Raw genomic sequence first — 21,853 nt, 5'->3', positions numbered from 1 at the left:
CATTTTGTGTGTTCCCATCGAGAAGATCACTAAGGGGCTGTTGTGACACGTCTGGGTATGGTCCCGTTTGGTACGTCACAACAATCACGTACACGGTACTGAGTCAAATATGTTTGTTGAACTTGACGTACCTGGTCAACAAATATGGGACAAAATAGTGATCGCGAGGCTACCCCCATCTTTTTGTCAGACGGACGCCTAATGTATGAGAAAATCTTTTATGTGTGAACACGAACGTTGTAGTATGACTGGTACAAGACTTATACGAGACAATCCAGGGATATTAAGGGCAATTAATTAGCCATAGATTTAAATGACAAGAATTTAACCCAAGTCACCAAGTTATATTCTTGCTTTCGGCTACTAGAGAAGACCTACCAGGAAGGACAGAGAACGAGAACGACACAAGAAGGAAATTGGCAAATACTGAGTCATCACTGGGTTTGTATGAATTTCTGAAAAGGAAGAGAAAATAGTTTTGAGGGAAGTCCACCAGGACAGAGCGGTGAAGATAAATGTGGTTGTGAGATCATCCCGGAGATTCACGCGACCAGAAAATGTAAAACTATCAATTTCATTTCACTGTCAGGTGATGTTTTGGGTCATTAGTTAAACGACGATTAGTTAAACGACTTTATAACTGAAGAACTATACTGAGAAAAATTACCTGTACAGGTGATTATAAGCTCATTGAGGTAAATATCATCGAAGAATGTCAGCGTCTGAATATACTGTCGTCCACAACCACATGACAACGTTGGAGACTCCACTTCTACGACGTCGTTGTCCCGGATGTTCCTTTTACCTCGTCTTTGCCTTCTCCGCGGCTGTCAACGCGCTTTTAGCTGTGCTTATCATCGTAAACATGCTACAACCAGGGTCATTTCACTCGAACGCATCTTCTGGTCAGCTTGACCAAGGGGTTCATGATGTGTGTTTTGCTTGTGATCAGGTTGGTCTGGAGGTTGAATCCCTTGACATGTACATCATTCGGACCTCCTCGTACCCGCTATGCTGCCAGAGAAGTAATATTGACGTCAGAGAAACGTTCACGAAGGTAGGCAGTTGCATTGAAACACGACCATTTAGGGTTATTGCATCTGTCGGGGGTTGTGCGTGCATTTATCATGTTAGTTTGCGGTCATTGAGTTGGTACTGTAACAACTGTCTTTAGTGACGACTGTGTCATAGTCCTTGGCGTGATCAAACTTTAATTGTAAATCAAACATGTACTAAAATTCACACACACACGCGCACGCATAAATCCACACACACATACACGCTTAGAAATACACGTACGTACGTACGTACGTACGTACCTACCTACCTACCTACCTACCTACCTACACACACACACACACACACACACACACACACACACACACACATACATACATACATACATAAATGTGTGCACTACGTATAATCTAACATTGAACTTCTGCGCTATATATTTCAGGTGATCACTGACGAATTCAAAAGACGAATTGCAGGTCTGTTAAACTATTACATAAACCCTGACCACCCTATGCCCACCGAATATTCCTTGCTGCATTCGTTAACGTTAACCAGTTAACGTTAACCAGTCAGCGTCGTTTAGAGTTCCATAAATCAGTAGATTAAGTATATCTTAACACAGTTTATTTCTAGAGGCATGATCCAAACCTCGTCTCATATTATATCTCATGAACTGAACACTTTGATTGCTTCGTCGTGAAATGAATGAATTATTTACGTGGATCAGTCACTAATAAACTGAGTTATTTAATTTATTGGGCCATGATTAGATCAAATCATTAAAACAGAAACAACAATATTAAATAATATCGTTTTATCGTTAACAGATTTGAATAATGTTAAATTTACATCGACAATAATTCCATTGCTTCAGTCAAAACCTGTTAAATGTAGCATATGCATACATGCGCCTTGATTGATGTTGTTGCTACCGCGTCTTTTTTATCCCCCTCTCACGTTTTCATAAGTCTACAATGAATCGTTCAGACTATTGCTGCAGCCAACCGTGGGAATGTTAGTGTTAAACTAATTTGATCAAAAGATCTTTAAATGAAAATGTAGTCAACTGCAGAATGTTGTGTAATGTGGAATTCTATTTTCAGGGTCCGGCGAGTTGAATTCCCCTGCCATGCTGAAAGTTTTCTATGAAACCATTAACGCTGGATTCACTGGTGCTCATCTCGACATGGTTCCAGGTAAAGGTACGACCAAAAGGCTTGTCTTGAACTGTTGACACTCGATAACTCAAACCTTAATTTCGAAACATAAACCCGTGAAGATCCAGGTTAGAATTATCTTCAATAACCTGTGCTGTGGTAAGAACCGACTAACGGAATCCGGTGGTCATGTTCACTGACTTGGTTGACACATGTCGTCATATCCCATTGCGTAGATCGATGATCATGCTGTCGATCACTGGATTGTGTGGATGACTGCCGCCATGTAGCTGGAACAAATTAAAGGCAATGCATGCAAGTGTGAAAGGTGAAGTTTTAAGCCCCGTTAAGCACAGTTCCACCAAAAGCATGATGGGGAAGCCAGAAATGGGTTCATACCTTGTACTCATGTAGGGATTCGAACTCGGGTTTCGGCATGTCAAGCGAACGCTGTACGTGTATACGTGTAATATATTGCTAGTGACATTAATATGGTCATATGACAATCTACTTTAAATATTATTATTAAAGTGTATAAATATCTTGATACATTTTTATATTTTCACAAATTATTCTTAACAAAGGAAATCCGTATAGGTGACTTGACACAGTTGTGCCATAAAGATAATTCACTATGCACAGCACATAAGCGTTTTTCTTTTGTTAAGAATACTTTGCGGAAAATATGAAAATGCATGAAGAAATAAATGCACTACACTATTGTTACGTGTAAAGTCGCATTGTAATGTACTATGTTACCCACAAAGTCACATAACAATAGAGTGTAGAAGGTGTTACCAATTACGTCACTTTAAAACACAATGTAGAATATGTTACCCATAAAGTTCCATTACAGTCATAAAATGTGGAAGCTGTTACCCATAACGTTACACTGTGATACAATGTAGAAGATATTACCCATGCAGGCGCATTGTGATACAATGTAGAACATGTTACCCATGCAGGCGCATTGTGAGAGAATGTAGAAGATGTTACCCATGCAGGCGCATTGTGAGAGAATGCAGAAGATGTTACCCGTGCAGGCGCATTGTGATACAATGTAGAAGATGTTACCCATGCAGGCGCATTGTGAGAGAATGCAGAAGATGTTACCCATGCAGGCGCATTGTGAGAGAATGTAGAAGATGTTACCCATGCAGGCGCATTGTGAGAGAATGTAGAAGTTGTCCCCCATGCAGGCGCATTGTGAGAGAGTGTAGAAGTTGTCACCCATGCAGGCGCATTGTGAGAGAATGCAGAAGATGTTACCCATGCAGGCGCATTGTGAGAGAATGCAGAAGATGTTACCCATGCAGGCGCATTGTGAGAGAATGCAGAAGATGTTACCCATGCAGGCGCATTTGGAGAGAATGTAGAAGATGTTACCCATGCAGGCGCATTGTGAGAGAATGCAGAAGATGTTACCCATGCAGGCGCATTGTGAGACAATGCAGAACATGTTACCCATGCAGGCGCATTGTGAGAGAATGTAGAAGTTGTCACCTATGCAGGCGCATTGTGAGAGAATGTAGAAGTTGTCACCCATGCAGGCGCATTGTGAGAGAATGCAGAAGATGTTACCCATGCAGGCGCATTGTGAGAGAATGCAGAAGATGTTACCCATGCAGCCGCATTGTGAGAGAATGTAGAAGTTGTCACCCATGCAGGCGCATTGTGAGAGAATACAGAAGATGTTACCCATGCAGGCGCATTGTGAGAGAATGCAGAAGATGTTACCCATGCAGGCGCATTGTGAGAGAATGTAGAAGATGTTACCCATACAGGCGCATTGTGAGAGAATGCAGAAGATGTAACCCATGCACCGCATTGTGAGAGAATGTAGAAGTTGTCACCCATACAGGCGCATTGTGAGAGAATGCAGAAGATGTTACCCATGCAGGCGCATTGTGAGAGAATGCAGAAGATGTTACCCATGCAGGCGCATTGTGAGAGAATGCAGAAGATGTTACCCATGCAGGCGCATTGTGAGAGAATGTAGAAGATGTTACCCATACAGGCGCATTGTGAGAGAATGCAGAAGATGTAACCCATGCACCGCATTGTGAGAGAATGTAGAAGTTGTCACCCATACAGGCGCATTGTGAGAGAATGCAGAAGATGTTACCCATGCAGGCGCATTGTGAGAGAATGTAGAAGATGCTACCCATGCAGGCGCATTGTGAGAGAATGCAGAAGATGTTACCCATACAGGCGCAATGTGAGAGAATGCAGAAGATGTTACCCATGCAGGCGCATTGTGAGAGAATGTAGAAGATGTTACCCATGCAGGCGCATTGTGAGAGAATGCAGAAGATGTTACCCATGCAGGCGCATTGTGAGAGAATGCAGAAGATGTTACCCATGCAGGCGCATTGTGAGAGAATGCAGAAGATGTTACCCATGCAGGCGCATTGTGAGAGAATGCAGAAGATGTTACCCATGCAGGCGCATTGTGAGAGAATGTAGAAGATGTTACCCATGCAGGCGCATTGTGAGAGAATGTAGAAGATGTTACCCATGCAGGCGCATTGTGAGAGAATGCACAAGATGTTACCCATGCAGGCGCATTGTGATGCAATGTAGAAGATGTTACCCATGCAGGCGCATTGTGAGAGAATGCAGAAGATGTTACCCATGCAGGCGCATTGTGAGAGAATGTAGAAGATGTTACCCATGCAGGCGCATTGTGAGAAAATGTAGAAGTTGTCACCTATGCAGGCGCATTGTGAGAGAATGTAGAAGATGTTACACATGCACCGCATTGTGAGAGAATGCAGAAGATGTTACCCATGCAGGCGCATTGTGAGAGAATGTAGAAGTTGTTACCCATGCAGGCGCATTGTGAGAGAATGCAGAAGATGCTACCCATGCAGGCGCATTGTGAGAGAATGCAGAAGATGTTACCCATGCAGGCGCATTGTGAGAGAATGCAGAAGATGTTACCCATGCACCGCATTGTGAGAGAATGTAGAAGTTGTCACCCATGCAGGCGCATTGTGAGAGAATGTAGAAGATGTTACCCATGCAGGCGCATTGTGAGAGAATGCAGAAGATGTTACCCATGCAGGCGCATTGTGAGAGAATGCAGAAGATGTTACCCATGCAGGCGCATTGTGAGAGAATGTAGAAGATGTTGCACATGCACCGCATTGTGAGAGAATGTAGAAGATCTTACCCATGCAGGCGCATTGTGAGAGAATGCAGAAGATGTTACCCATGCAGGCGCATTGTGATGCAATGTAGAAGATGTTACCCATGCAGGCGCATTGTGAGAGAATGCAGAAGATGTTACCCATGCAGGCGCATTGTGAGAGAATGTAGAAGATGTTACCCATGCAGGCGCATTGTGAGAGAATGTAGAAGTTGTCACCCATGCAGGCGCATTGTGAGAGAGTGTAGAAGTTGTCACCCATGCAGGCGCATTGTGAGAGAATGCAGAAGATGTTACCCATGCAGGCGCATTGTGAGAGAATGTAGAAGATGTTACCCATGCAGGCGCATTGTGAGAGAATGCAGAAGATGTTACCCATGCAGGCGCATTGTGAGAGAATGCAGAAGATGTTACCCATGCAGGCGCATTGTGAGAGAATGCAGAAGATGTTACCCATGCAGGCGCATTGTGAGAGAATGCAGAAGATGTTACCCATGCAGGCGCATTGTGAGAGAATGTAGAAGTTGTCACCCATGCAGGCGCATTGTGAGAGAATACAGAAGATGTTACCCATGCAGGCGCATTGTGAGAGAATGCAGAAGATGTTACCCATGCAGGCGCATTGTGAGAGAATGCAGAAGATGTTACCCATGCAGGCGCATTGTGAGAGAATGCAGAAGATGTTACCCATGCAGGCGCATTGTGAGAGAATGCAGAAGATGTTACCCATGCAGGCGCATTGTGAGAGAATGTAGAAGATGTTACCCATGCAGGCGCATTGTGAGAGAATGCACAAGATGTTACCCATGCAGGCGCATTGTGATGCAATGTAGAAGATGTTACCCATGCAGGCGCATTGTGAGAGAATGCAGAAGATGTTACCCATGCAGGCGCATTGTGAGAGAATGTAGAAGATGTTACCCATGCAGGCGCATTGTGAGAAAATGTAGAAGTTGTCACCTATGCAGGCGCATTGTGAGAGAATGTAGAAGATGTTACACATGCACCGCATTGTGAGAGAATGCAGAAGATGTTGCCCATGCAGGCGCATTGTGAGAGAATGCAGAAGATGTTACCCATGCAGGCGCATTGTGAGAGAATGTAGAAGTTGTTACCCATGCAGGCGCATTGTGAGAGAATGCAGAAGATGCTACCCATGCAGGCGCATTGTGAGAGAATGCAGAAGATGTTACCCATGCAGGCGCATTGTGAGAGAATGCAGAAGATGTTACCCATGCACCGCATTGTGAGAGAATGCAGAAGTTGTCACCCATACAGGCGCATTGTGAGAGAATGTAGAAGTTGTCACCCATGCAGGCGCATTGTGAGAGAATGTAGAAGATGTTACCCATGCAGGCGCATTGTGAGAGAATGCAGAAGATGTTACCCATGCAGGCGCATTGTGAGAGAATGCAGAAGATGTTACCCATGCAGGCGCATTGTGAGAGAATGTAGAAGATGTTGCACATGCACCGCATTGTGAGAGAATGTAGAAGATGTTACCCATGCAGGCGCATTGTGAGAGAATGCAGAAGATGTTACCCATGCAGGCGCATTGTGATGCAATGTAGAAGATGTTACCCATGCAGGCGCATTGTGAGAGAATGCAGAAGATGTTACCCATGCAGGCGCATTGTGAGAGAATGTAGAAGATGTTACCCATGCAGGCGCATTGTGAGAGAATGTAGAAGTTGTCACCCATGCAGGCGCATTGTGAGAGAGTGTAGAAGTTGTCACCCATGCAGGCGCATTGTGAGAGAATGCAGAAGATGTTACCCATGCAGGCGCATTGTGAGAGAATGTAGAAGATGTTACCCATGCAGGCGCATTGTGAGAGAATGCACAAGATGTTACCCATGCAGGCGCATTGTGAGAGAATGCAGAAGATGTTACCCATGCAGGCGCATTGTGAGAGAATGCAGAAGATGTTACCCATGCAGGCGCATTGTGAGAGAATGCAGAAGATGTTACCCATGCAGGCGCATTGTGAGAGAATGTAGAAGTTGTCACCCATGCAGGCGCATTGTGAGAGAATACAGAAGATGTTACCCATGCAGGCGCATTGTGAGAGAATGCAGAAGATGTTACCCATGAAGGCGCATTGTGAGAGAATGTAGAAGATGTTACCCATGCAGGCGCATTGTGAGAGAATGTAGAAGATGTTGCCCATGCAGGCGCATTGTGAGAGAATGTAGAAGATGTCACCCATGCAGGCGCATTGTGAGAGAATGCAGAAGATGTGACCCATGCAGGCGCATTGTGAGAGAATGCAGAAGATGTTACCCATGCAGGCGCATTGTGAGAGAATGCAGAAGATGTTGCCCATGCAGGCGCATTGTGAGAGAATGTAGAAGTTGTTACCCATGCAGGCGCATTGTGAGAGAGTTTAGAGGATGTTACCCATGCAGGTGCATTGTGAGAGAATTTAGAGGATGTTACCCATGCAGGCGCATTGTAAGAGAATTTAGAGGATGTTACCCATGCAGGCGCATTGTAAGAGAATTTAGAGGATGTTACCCATGCAGGCGCATTGTAAGAGAATGTAAAAGTTGTTACCGATGCAGGCACATAAGAGAATGTAGATGTTACCCATAAAGTCGCATTATTTAGAAGCTGTTACCCATGATGTCACTTTAAGATACATCGTAGAAGTTGTTACCCCACAAATCAAATTATTGTAATTAACTGTAGAAATTGTTACCCGTAGAAGATATTACCAATGGCGTCACTTTAAGATACACTGCAGAAGTTGTTACCCATAAAGCCACATTAAGATAGAACGTCTTATATCTGGTCAAACGTCTTTGTATTTTCCAGGCTCGAAACCAGCATGGACAACACACGATGACTACCGCATGTCGTATTGTGCTAGTGTCTTGAGCGATAACGGAAAGATCACAGTTCCAGACAAAGGGAGATACGTCGTATACTCGCACGTCACGTTTAACGTAACACGTGACTCCAGAGACACAATGTTCACTCACCGGATACATCGGAACGGAAAGAACGCCCCGTTGCTGTTGAGGAAGGCCTCAGTCACAGGAGTATCATCTCGGCGAACCTCGTTTCTCTCTGCCGTTTTGAAACTAGATAAACACGACGTCATAAGCGTTAATATACCAGATGACGACTGTGACCTTGTCGATAACGACATGTTTTCAAACTACGTGGGTTTATTCCGACTGTGAGCTTGGGTGAAACTTTATCTATCGTCATGTTCAGCACGGAGTGGGAGTGCGTGTCTCTCTCCCTGCCTGTTGTTAAAACACTCATAAATACTGCCAAATGTATAATAATGTTATCTTAGGCTGCATGAAAAAAATGAATGTTTCTCGGGCACATTTGTTTCTTCAAAAGTGACGATGAGGGCGGAAGAATTTTTTTTAAAAATTGATAAAAAAAAACGGTGACGAGGGAAGAGCACAGATTTATTTTCTTCTCTGAAAAAAGTACAGCTTGGAAAGTTTAGCAGATGTTAATGAGTTGTAGATTCAGACACACTCGTTCTTACAGACATTCATTCTTACAACGGACAAACTGGCTCGGCCGAGACACGGCAAAGTCAACATTACTTTTTTCAAACGGCAATAAAAAAGTGTTACGTGCACAAATAAAAGTGACACGGCGATGCCCGAAAGACGATTCACTTTTTTAATAATAATGCACACTGATTGACGTTTATGTAAGATTCCAATTTTATATTGAAATAACATTAAACAGTAAAATAACCTTTGTATAAATGGGTTGCTTTCTGCGTCATATTCGTGTTTGTGTAGTTCAGCTGAGGGGAAGATCCGGGTTAGAATGGTTCTTCAATAACCCATGCTAGCCGCATAAGGCGACTAACGGAATCGTGAGGTCAGGGTCGGCTGATTTGGTTGGCAGAGTGAGTGAGTGAGTTTAGTTTTACGCCGCACTCAGCAATATTCCAGCTATATGGCGGCGGTCTGTAAATAATCGAGTCTGGAGCAGACAATCCAGTGATCAACAACATGAGCATCGATCTGCGCAATTGGGAACATGTGTCAACCAAGTCAGCGAGCCTGACCACCCGATCCCGTTAGTCGCCTCTCACGACAAGCATAGTCGCCTTTTATGTCAAACATGGGTTGATAAAGGCCTATTCTATCCCCGGGACATTCACGGGTCGATCACACCTGCGGGGCCACATGACATTGCACATTATCACCACTTTTGTAAGCTAACCATTAATAGTAAAACAGGTGTTAATATGGACATGTGACAATTCAGACAGTTAACATGGACAGTGTTAATACAATCCAACGGTTAATATCGTAAGATCAAAAGGTTACAAGATTACTTGTAAGTAGCCCAAGGGTTAACATACACTAGTGTCAGTTAATGCAATCCAAAAGTTGAAATGGACAAGTTACAGTTAGTACAATAAAGGGTTAACATCGACTGCAAGCAGTTAAAACGATGAGTTAACATGGACAAGTTGCAGGTAATGCAATCCAAGGTTTAACATCGACTAGTGGCTGTTAATAAATGCCAAAAGTTACAATGGACAAGTTACATTCAATACAATAACATCGACTGAATTTCGTGTATATTCATTGAAGAATTCCTAAGTAGGGCAGGCGATTCAATTAAGGAGAACAGCTTTGGATATTACAATGCAGCTACCCCCACCTGACCAGATTGGACAATCTGTTCCCCATTCTGTTGCCGTAGACACACGTACACACACGCACACACACGCACACACACGCACACACACGCACACACCAACCATTTTATTTTTCACTGGGTATAACCAACACGCTATTACTCAGTTCGGTTTCATAAATATTTTGCCAACCTAATAAAATAATGTACAATATTAACGAACACGCGTCGCATTAAAACTGGAGGGTGAATTTGAATAAGTTTGTAGAACTCATCATGCCTACTAATGAAAGGAGTTGTCCGGCCCGGATGTACCTATTTATAAACTATCCAACTTCCTTAAACACTGTTCCTTCCTCGCGAGTCATGCTATTGTGTTCCTACCTATGACGCATGCAAAATACATTATGAAATAAACCATGTTCCTATTGCTCGCGTTTGTGCTTAGGTGTAACATAACTGTTTGGCCCCATCTGTTTTATATACAGTGGAAGCTGTCTAAACCGGCACTCATTTGGACTGAATAAATAATCCAGTTTAGACAATGTGCCAGATCGTAGGGCTGATGATAAATGTTCAAGTCACGGATGGAACTGAGATTGTATGCCGGTGTTGACAGATTGCCGGATTTGACAGATGCCGGTTTTGACAGCTTCCACTGTATCTCCTATGCTCGGGCGTATTCAGAGATTACGTAACAAATATGTATTTCTTTTAGCGAGGGCCAGAGCGAAGCAATACACCCTGTTTGAATATGATCTATACATATGATCTATCTATATGTATTTTCATATTTTGTATTGTGTAAGAGGGAGTTGCAGCACAGATATCGATCACAATATGTGCAAAGCCAGTGGTCACCAAATGCGTCTTCTTTATCTACTTTCACTTTCGAAATGCATTCTTAGAAATCTATTTTAAGACATGCAAATGATGCATATTCCTGGAAGCGCTGTGGCAAGGGAGTGTATATGGAATACATCAGTTGTCTTCATTTTATTTCTGTCATGTCAGGAGCCCGTTACGAATGGAAGCATATCTGACAACGGCTGAAAAGAGTGAAATTTTGAAATAATAAACAAACATGGTCGTCAGTTCTTCAACAATTTCGGTACACCAAACTGCTCATGCACGTGTTTATCTGATCAGTTTGGATAACATTACATGATGTCACACCAACACGATATCACACCAGTTTGTTTTCAACATGTTACTATTTTGTTTTTGTTTTGTTTTGTTTTGTTTTGTTTGGTTTGAGTGTAGACATTAACGGCAGCGCTGATATAAGCTACAACAGCCTGTTCACCAATCTATATTCATTTATTGAATGAATGAATGTTTAAATATCTGACATTGATCTCTCTCTCTCTTTCTGTCTCTTTCTTTCTCTCTCTCTCTCACTCTCTCTTCGCGCGCGGGCGTGCGTGTGTATGCGTCTATTTGCGTGCAAGTGTATATGACTCCAAGTAATCTATAGGACTACGGTTATCTAATACGTCAGTTTTACGTACTTTCACTTTCGATATTCTAAGAAATGCAAAAAAACCATACTTTCCGGAAGCGCCAAAAAACTGTATGAAATATTTCTGTTGTCTGACAAGAGATATAAAGAAAGCTGTGGTGAGTACCATAACAGGTCTAACACATTAAAAACAATAGACACACCTGTGTCATAGCACACATCGTTTGATAAAAGACTGATGAATTTTGGGTGTGCAATATTATTGCTGACGAGCTAGCAAGCTCAGGCTGATGTGGACGATTTGTATGTTAGTGTCCCAATAGCGTAAGTGATATGTACAACCGCTTATATTATTGGCTGTTACATTAGTGGGTAAAACATTTATATAGCTGAACTGATCAATAGCACATTGGTTGTATCTACTGACTACTACTCCTGCTGCTGCTACTACTACTACTACTACTACTCCTGCTGCTGCTACTACTACTACTGCTACTGCTGCTGCTGCTGCTGCTACTACTACTACTACTACTGCTGCTGCTGCTGCTGCTACTACTACTGCTACTACTACTGCTGCTGCTGCTGCTGCTGCTGCTACTGCTACTACTGCTGCTGCTGCTACCACTACTACTACTACTACTACTGCTGCTGCTGCTGTTGCTGCTACTGCTACTACTGCTGCTGCTGCTACTACTACTACTACTACTACTGCTGCTGCTGCTGCTGCTGCTACTACTACTGCTACTACTGCTGCTGCTGCTACCACTACTACGACTATTACTCTGAGTTAAACAAAAAAAACCCAACAAACTACTTCTACTATTACTACTACCACTACCACCACCAGTACTACTTGTGCTACAACTACTTCGTACCACTTGTACTACAACAACTACAACCACAACCACCACTACAACAACACCTACTACTACTGCTGTCACTACTACAACTGTCACCATTACTGCTTCTACTACCAGAAGAAGGTCGGGTGCCCCAAACCATGCTATTGCTTGAAAGTTGCTAAACTCACTCACTAGAAAATACAATGAACCTGAACTGCCCATGCATGAGACACCAGAAATTGTAACCTGGGGTGTCCTTTCACGAAGCAAACTTTACTAAGGTTAACCTTACTCCCATTCTTTAACATTGCACTGAGGTTACCTTAGTGACTTACGACCACCTTAGTGCTTTGTGAAAGGAGGCTCTGAACCTCAATTGTTCAAATTAGACTCATGACATGCAAACGTCCGACATTAAGCACGAGTGTTGAAAACTGTAGTCAGATGCAGTGAAGTGAGACTTGAAGTTGTCAAGGATGCAGTGAAGTCAGACTTGAAGTTGCCAAGGATGCAGTGAAGTCAGACTTGAAGTTGTCAAGGATGCAGTGAAGTCAGACTTGAAGTAGTCAAAAATGCAGTGAAGTGAGACATGGCTTGAAGTTGTCAAGGACGAATTGGGACAGATGAAGCAGTGCATATACCTTTCATTTCATTTTCTGCAGTAATATAAAGCGAAAGTAGGTCGGCAACAGAGAAGCTACAGTTTGGTCGCTTCTAAGAAAGAGAGTGGTGTTAAGGGTTCACGTAAGTGTGTCTTGCAGTGTGGGTAATGAGAACAGTGTTGTGCAATCTTAATCAGTCGTTACTGGAGCCAGTCGGCGTGATATCTCAATGCTACGCTACCACCACTTATGTTGTGAAGTAGTGAACACACATTTTACACGGCGGTTAACGAGAGGATGTAACATATTTTGAGAAACTGCAGTCGCCAGTTACATTGCTATAAGATTAAGTGCACATGTAGATAAGACTTGTGCTTATATTCACAGAAAATGTGCGAGCCTGAATCTGCGCTGCTGCCCTCGGACACAACGTCAGCTCCATCGAACACAACGTCACCTACAGCGCATACAAAGTCATCCCCGTCGCTGTCACGTCAACGACGTCATCCGGGAGGATTATTTTATGCTGTCATCACGGTGTCTCTGACTGGGAACATTCTGCTGGTTGTCGTGATTACCGCCCAAACAATAAGGACTTCTCGTGACTCTTTTAAAAACACCGCAGGAACATTCTCAAATTCACTTGGCTACGACGACACAGCTCAAGTCTGTTTCACCTGTGACGAACTGGGTCCGTTGATCGAATCCAAAGACACTCTGTATGACGTCATACGACTTTCATCTGGACTCACCTTTTGCTGTCAGAGACAGAACAATGACGTCACCAGGGTTTTCAAAAAGGTGATTATTTGTTGCAAGAAAGGGAATACGCATAAGATGCATGGTAATGTCTTGTTGGAATATTTAGACCATATATGTGTGCTTTAATATGCATGCGGGACTGTTGCTCAGAACAGGCATTACTCGGTGATGATCATGTACAGTTCCTGTTGATAGAACCAGCTATTGATCAGAGGAACGCAACTCCGTAAAGCGTTAAACACAGTAATTTGAACAACTGAAACAATGTCTTTTGTCAGGTTTCTGAGTAATAGTGTGTGTCCGAGTAGTGGTGGTGGTGGCGCGCGTAATTTACTCCTTTTCTAGCGAGTGAGTGTATTTTACGCCGTTTTAGTAATTTTCTTCTAGTGGTAGTAGTTATGGTAGTATTTGTAGTAGTAGTAGTAGTAGTAGTAGTAGTAGTAGTACTGGTGGTGGTGGCAGTTGTAGTTGTAGTTGCTGTAGTACATGTGGGACGAAGTAGTAGTAGTAGTAGCACCACCAGTGCTGTATTAGTAGTACTGGCAGTAGATGTAGTAGTAGTGGTAGCAGTAGCTGTAGTAGTAGTACTGGCAGTAGATGTAGTAGTAGTGGTAGCAGTAGCTGTATTAGTAGTACTGGCAGTGATAGCAGTAGCTGTATTAGTAGTACTGGCAGTAGATGTAGTAGTAGTTGTAGCAGTAGCTGTATTAGTAGTACTGGCAGTGATAGCAGTAGCTGTATTAGTAGTACTGGCAGTAGATGTAGTAGTAGTTGTAGCAGTAGCTGTAGTAGTAGTGGCAGTATCAGCAGCGGTAGTAGTAGCAGTCGTAGAAGAGGAAGAAGATAACTGTATAAGAAGTACATTGAGTATCGTTCTATAATTATTTCAAACGTAACTGTAACCTAGTTCTATTGTCCACAAGGGATTGTTTGTAAACACACAGACAGAAATAGCACCTCGTGTGACACGCTCATACAAACGCGTGTTTGTAATCTACATTCACAGCACATCTGTGTCAAGGCCAGGACATCCGATCCTGTCAGCTTCAAATTCAAAATTTTATCACTTACACTTTAGGCTCCTTTGTCAACCAGCTGTTTACGTTACGCATTGTGCGTGCTGTCAGACGAATAGTGCCAATTGTGGAGCGGTATGCGTTTGACCTAGTTGTGACGTAAACAAGCGTTTTACCTTGATATCTCAGGTTGTTCAGACCGACTGTATTGCGTAGTTAAACGCCGTGTTTCCTTTCAAAGTCACATAGGTTATCTTAGTGTTATGCACTTACAGACAAATAGACGCATACATACATACATACATACATACATACATACATACATACATACATACATACATACATACATACATACATACATACATACATACACACATACGTACACACACAAACACATACAAATGCACACACATATACATGCAAACACACATACAAACACAAAAGCATACACACGCTCACACAAAGTCATACAGATTACTTAGTGTTACACACTTATTAATAAATAACCGCATACATACACACATACACACATACATACATACATACAAATACACACACATACACACATGCAAACACACATACAAACACAAAAACATACACACACACGTACGCACATTACAAAGTCATACAGATTACTTAGTGTTACACACTTATAGATAAATATACGCATACACACACACACACGCATGCATGCATACATGCATACATACATACATACATACATACATACATACATCCATACATGCATGCATACATACATACATACATGCATCCATCCATCCATCCATCCATGCATACATGCATACATACATACATACATACATACATACATACATACATACATACATACATACATACATACATGCATACACCCATCCATCCATCCATGCATACATGCATACATGCATGCATACATACATACATACATACATACATACATACATAATAGAATTTGGTGTACATGGCATGTGGTCAGTCGCAGATCGCTGCTGTAGATTATCCCTGCTAGAACTCTCTCACTGTTGGATGTTGGCCCCCTTCCCGTGTATCTCGGTAGTTTTCAGTGTGTAATGTGCGTCATCCCACACCGATAAATGTTCACGATATTGATCATTAGTACATATTACGCCATTCACAGTCGACTCTATATCATGATGGGTGACGAAATGAACACATGGTACTAGATGCTATACTCACAACCTCATAACTTTCTTCCAGATCGTATCGGACGAATATCTAAGGCGACTTACAGGTAAGATAATGTACAGCTGGTCCGCAATGACACTTCATCGTGACATTCCTTCGTGAAACTCGACATTAATCTAAAACCGATTCTCCCATCACAAGGTCATTAAGCGAAACCTTCTTACTCACTCAAAAAGGTAAAGGACAGGGATTTCAGACACACTTAAATCGTTGCCTTGCTAGTATATGCTCAGCTGTCACCAGTTTACTTATCTATCAGGAGCCACGTTGTTAGAGTTTGAAAACCCGGGTTCGATTCCCTGAATGGGTAGAGTGTGTGGAACCTGCTTCTAAATAATGTTGGAAAACGACGTAAAACCACACTCACCCACTAAACGGATAACTAATATTTGAAATTGCATGTAACTGAAATAATCTTCCATACAGTTAAACCACTTGACAGTACATTTCAGGACGAGAGCCATCAGATAAGGGATTGCGGGGACACGGGCTGAATGTCAACAAAGGATCAACAGGGGCACACCTTTATATGGTTCCTCAACCAGGTAAGACCCGTGGAGGTCCCTGGGTAGAATATGCCTTCGGCAACCCATGCTTGCCATAAATATATAAATATGTTTGTCGTAAGGGGCAACTAACGGGATCGGGTGGTCAGGCTCGCTGACTTGGTTGACACATGTGATCGGTTCTCAAGAGCGCAGATTGATGCTCATACTGTTGATTACTGGATTGTCTGATCCAGGCTCGATTATTTACAGACCGCCGCCATATAGCTGGAATATTGCTGAGTGCGGCGTAAAACTAAGGTCACTCACTCAAGCAGGTAACGTAGCACAGGAGACCACCTTTTCCATACGCGGACAAAAATTCCACTTCAGTTGTATTAATAATGTGCTTTTGACATTGCACACACGCTCCATTTTTGTGGTTCTTGTTGTTTAACGCCGCACCCAGCAATATTCCAGCTATGTGGCGGCGATCTGTGTATAAACGAGTCGGGACCAGGCAATCCAGAAATCAACAACATGAGTATCGATCTGTGCAATTGGGAACCGATGACGTGCGAGCCAAGTCAGCGAGCCTGACCACCCGATCCAGTTAGTTGCCTCTTATGACAAGTGTGAGTTATTCACGTATTCAGTTTTCAAGGGTCGGAGAGCATTGATCTACGCGCCTGGGATACGATGACAACAGTCACCCAGGTTAATTACCAAGCCTAACCAATTAATCCCGTAGTTTCTTACGGCAAGAGTAGATTGCTGACGACCATTCTATCCCGGATCTTCACGGGTTCAAAATGACGTTCCAACCTATCATTTTCTCGAAGATGGGATGTGTCTTTGACTTAGGTAACCTTAGTGCAGTGTTAAAGAATGGGGGTTTAAGTTAACCTTACTTTAATTTAGGCTGCTTTACACTCGATCCCTCAACAACACTGTTTCCCTTCTACATAGCCCTTATAGAAAAGCTTAGAGGTTTCTTCAGGTTCAGAATCTTCCATTTAAAAGGAATATATATGTCTCTCCCTCGGAACGTTCTAAACGGGGTTGTAAATCTACAAGGGCGGTGGGGTAGCCTAGTGGTCAAAGCGTTCGCTCGTCACGCCGAAGACCCGGGTTCGATTCCCCTGATGAGTATAATGTGTGAAACCCATTTTCTGGCGTCCCCCGCCGTGATATTGCTGGAATATTGCTAAAAAGCGGCGTAAAACTAAACTCACTCACTCACTACAGTTCTACAAAAACGCTTTATAACAATGGATTTATGTAAACGGTACGCCAAGATTATATTATTAACTCATCATTGAAATTCATCTTTGTTATCGTTATTCATAACATTTTATTCTGGCTCTGTAAAGCGAAAAGACCAAGGGGTATTTCTACCCAATTTTTGAAGCCCATTTCTGGTATTTCTAAAAGCGGCGTAAAACATATTCACTCTCACTGATATTTGAACTGACTTTGTTTCTTATTAATCATTTTTCTGTGTATTACAACAAACATACGTAGACTGACGTAAGTAAAAGTAAACGCACTCTCTCACTCTGAATGCAGATTCACCACCACTGTGGACAAGTCGCGATATCTACAACACATCATTTTGTTCAAACGTGGTGTGCGATAAAGGAGATATTGTCGTCCCAGTAGCTGGCACCTATCTGGTGTACTCTCACATCACGTTCAACACACCACCAGCCACTGAGGACAGCTTCATGCACGCCATACAACGTCGGAATCGGAACTTGCCAGGTCTGGGGGAGAAACCCGTGCTGTTCAGTAAAACGTCGCTGACGTGGACAGCAGCTCCGCAGCAAACCTCTTTTCTTTTCGCCATTGTGAAACTCCGCAGAGAAGACCACATCCGGGTTACTATGTCCGAGAACGTTTTTGATGTGGTTGAGATGAGGACGCTTTCAAATTACTTCGGTGTCATTAAAATGTGATTTTTTTTCTAAAAGTGTGGGATATGACTTATCATCTGTGTGCTTCACTCTCCGAAAAAAATCACAACAAAGTGACACTGTTGATGTGCGAGTCAGACACCAATGACGATGTTAAACATATTCACACATTTTTGTAGTACCTCCATAGCTATATGGATAATGTGTACGAGAAACAAGATATAATATTCAACGGTGTCTTTCTGGATTTCCTTCATATAATGTTTATATACTGGACAAAATAAGTTAGGGATATTGATATATTCACGACTGATCATCAGTATGTCAATGGATTCATATGATATTGTTCATAATTTCAAAACTTACAAATATCCCGAACTATTTTTGTCCAGTATATATTTAGGTCATATTAAACCCCAATGTGTTGCCGAGTGTGTATTCTTCCAGCATACTGGAATGCCTGCTTTGCTTGGTCTTTCATCCACTGGCATGTTGACTGATGTGGTGTAAAAGGCACCTGTGGATGCAGATCCGCGGCTGAAATCTTACTTTCGGCGAGATTTGCATGGGGTCTTAACAGTGTCATGGTAAATTATATCTGATATCGGCTTCATGCGATATATATATGGGTGGGGAACCGAACCGTCACCTTTGTCGTGTCGATCAAATGCTTTATACACGGTGCCATATCACTACCACCCATTTCTCGTCTGCATGGTCCAGCGTCTCACGTCGGGCACATACGATCATCGGTAAGGTGCTCTCTGACCAGTGCTCATGCACGGGGTGTCAAGGATCTGAACATGGATTCTTATGAGGCCTTGAACAGTATATTTTGTTCTGTTGTGAATCTAAATTGTCGTCAAATATATACACATACACAGAGAATCGTGCTCATAAGTCCACATTTCACGTGTACACAGTTACCCGTGAAGGTCCGGATTAAAATTGGTCCCCAGCAATCCATGCTTGTCCTAAAAGGCGACTCATAAGTCAGACGAGCTGACTTGGTTGAAGCTTGCTGTCGTATTCTAGTTGCACGGTGAATGGCCCTAAGGTCAGTCTTTGGACTGCTTGGTAGAGACCCGATTATTTACTCCGCGTGGCCATTTTGAAAATTGCTGAGTGTTGCGTTAAAGAACAAAGACAACATGGACAATGCATTTTTGGTGACGTAACATCTCGTATAAGGACAAATGTATATACACGTATCTGTGTATGTACATGCGTACGTCAATGCTGCATTGATGAGGCTAAATAAAAAAGGTGAAACGTTTCACGGGCATCGGCGCGTCACTTTTATTAGTGCGCGTTACAACTTTAATTGCCATCTGAAAACATAATTTTGACTTATCCGCGTCCCGATCATCCATTTGTCCAGGAATTGAGTGTCTGTAATAGCGAATGTGACAACTCATTAGCACGTGCTAAACTTTCCAAGCTGTTTTCCCTTTTTTTTTCTTTTTTTTTTTTTTGAGAGAGAGAGAGAGAGTGAGAGAGAAACAAAATGAAAATTAAAATAAAAAAAGTACAAACACGCAGTCGTCACTTTTGTAAAACAAAAATGTGCCCGAGAAACATTTATATTTTTTAAATTCAGCCTTATATACATGATTATATATGCAATGATGTATTTGCAGTAGTAGTTATGATTTTAGGAAATAGCATCTGAATAGGCCTCTCGTCGCATTTACTTATTAAAGATGTATGTAATACTACTAATATCATAGCGACTGTGATTTTAAGCAGCATGTGATGTTAAGTGCACGCATTTATCATACCGAATGTACTGGTCTTATGTTCTGGAAATAAAACGTTTTGCATTTATGTGTTTGTGAATACTTCATATTTGATATATTCATGCTCACTGGTTTGGTTGATACTTGTCATCGTAACCTCGTCCTGTCATCACTGGATTATCTGGTCCAGACGCGATTATTTACAGACTATCGCCATATACCTCGAATATTGCTGAGCAATGGGTTAAGCAACACTAACGAACCAGTCCAATTTATGCAGGATAAATATTGTAAGAGATATATACTGAGTCAAAAAAGAAACTTCACATTCTTTCTTGAGGGCACTATAAAAGAACAAGAGATGGTAAGATGGTAAAATTGTTATTACTGCATTGCCGAGATCTGTGTGATGTACTCGATACACTGACTGTGCCATAGTTACTTCCATTAGGCTACACCGCCCTTCTAAAACATGGGTATACAGAATGTCAAGTCACAAGAATAAAAAGAGATTAGCAGCCCGATTTCGCATTGTCAGTGAGGACAATCGACCTGTAAACATCTCAGCCCTGGTTCCCGTAGCCGGCAGAAGTCTGTCAAGTAGGTGACGTAGGACGACTTGACGGTCTTCTGCTCGTGACGTCACACGTGGACGACCCGAACTTGGGCGATCAGAAGTGGTGCCAGTTTGTTGTAGACGACGTCGCAACTCATACACAGTACGGCGGGTGCATCCCTTTGCTCTTGCGACGTCAGTAACAGATCTTTACGTTCGCAACATGCCAACGGCACGTTCACGTTGCACATTTTGACAATCGTGGCATTTGCAGTACCGTTAGAACTATTTTAGTAGTGTTTTTATCAATTCTTGAGACCAATGCAAACACGTGCAAATGTAGAAAACTTCGATTCGAAGATCATGTGATCGACAAAGCCGGAAATGGCACTAACGTCATTTGCACGACTAATGGATGGGTTTGAGTGGGTTTTGCTAACGCTTGACTGGAGTCGAAAGATAGCGATCCCATTTCGGATACATAGATGTATCATCAGAGAAAAAAATATTCATTATTTTTAAAAATTATATTTTGTGAAATTTTTTTTCGACTCTATATTATGCAAATTTTGAAATTATGAATAATGATCTATTTATTCATTGACACACTGATGAAATATCAATCTAAAAATACCAACATCCATAACTTATTTTGTCCCATATATAGTCACATACTCTGGTTGAAGATGAGTAGCCGGAGACTTCATTTTAATCTCACAGATAATAAACACAGAAACATCAGTAATCCTCACTTTATTACTCTAAATATTTCCCCACATGGGTACAATGTGTGAGGTCCATTTTCCGGTGTTCCCCGCCGTGATATCGCTGGAATATTGCTAAAAGCGGTGTAAAACAAAACTCACTCACTCTAAATATTTAATTCATTAACACAAGGGGACTGGTTATAAAATTCCCTATAGTTCATGAACTGTTCATTCCCGAGGAAATGGTGTGCTGCCATGACGAGAAGCTATAAATATGTGCACAGGTCACTGAGTCATTATTCCCAGGAAAAGCAGGGGAAATTATCAGTTGTAAGTGATAGTCCTAGAATACATTGAGTTACGACTTTAAGTCATCAAGGCTGTATTTCAGCAGGATTGTGAAGAAAACAAGTTATACATTTATAATACGTGTAGCATTATATAAATCTCGCGTAAACCAAAACTCACTCACTCACTCACTCACTATAAACCTGACGAGTGAGTGAGTTTAGTTTTACGCAGCACTCAACAGTATTCCAGCTATATGGCGGCGGTCTGTAAATAATCGAGCCTGGATCAGACAATCCAGTGATCAACAGTATGAGC

General features: G+C 42.2%; 2 protein-coding genes across 4 annotated transcripts; both read left to right on the top strand.

The window, feature by feature from the left end:
- Positions 1–499: 499 nt before the first annotated feature.
- LOC137282587 (tumor necrosis factor ligand superfamily member 6-like) lies at positions 500–9,065 on the top strand. The gene is made up of 4 exons (XM_067814357.1): positions 500–1,057; positions 1,460–1,493; positions 2,121–2,219; positions 8,143–9,065. The coding sequence occupies exons 1-4, from the start codon at positions 713–715 to the stop codon at positions 8,511–8,513; spliced, it is 849 nt and encodes a 282-aa protein (XP_067670458.1). The 5' UTR covers positions 500–712; the 3' UTR covers positions 8,514–9,065.
- Positions 9,066–11,475: 2,410 nt separating this feature from the next.
- On the top strand, positions 11,476–20,072 carry LOC137281385 (uncharacterized). Of its 3 annotated transcripts, none has more exons than XM_067812574.1 (5): positions 11,476–11,574; positions 13,248–13,661; positions 15,857–15,890; positions 16,297–16,389; positions 17,899–20,072. In XM_067812574.1, exons 1-5 carry the CDS (start codon positions 11,530–11,532, stop codon positions 18,285–18,287), a joined length of 975 nt encoding a protein of 324 aa, XP_067668675.1. In that variant the 5' UTR covers positions 11,476–11,529; the 3' UTR covers positions 18,288–20,072. The 3 variants fall into 3 exon arrangements, with proteins under 3 accessions (XP_067668675.1, XP_067668677.1, XP_067668676.1); XM_067812576.1 differs by lacking the exon at positions 11,476–11,574 and adding an exon at positions 12,773–12,840; XM_067812575.1 differs by lacking the exon at positions 11,476–11,574 and adding an exon at positions 12,931–13,002.
- The last annotated feature ends 1,781 nt before the right edge of the window (positions 20,073–21,853 follow it).

This window comes from Haliotis asinina, chromosome 4, assembly GCF_037392515.1.
Source record: "Haliotis asinina isolate JCU_RB_2024 chromosome 4, JCU_Hal_asi_v2, whole genome shotgun sequence".
NCBI lineage: Eukaryota > Metazoa > Mollusca > Gastropoda > Lepetellida > Haliotidae > Haliotis > Haliotis asinina.
Note: the sequence above shows the minus strand (reverse complement) of the source record. Positions and strands in the feature narration are given on the sequence as shown.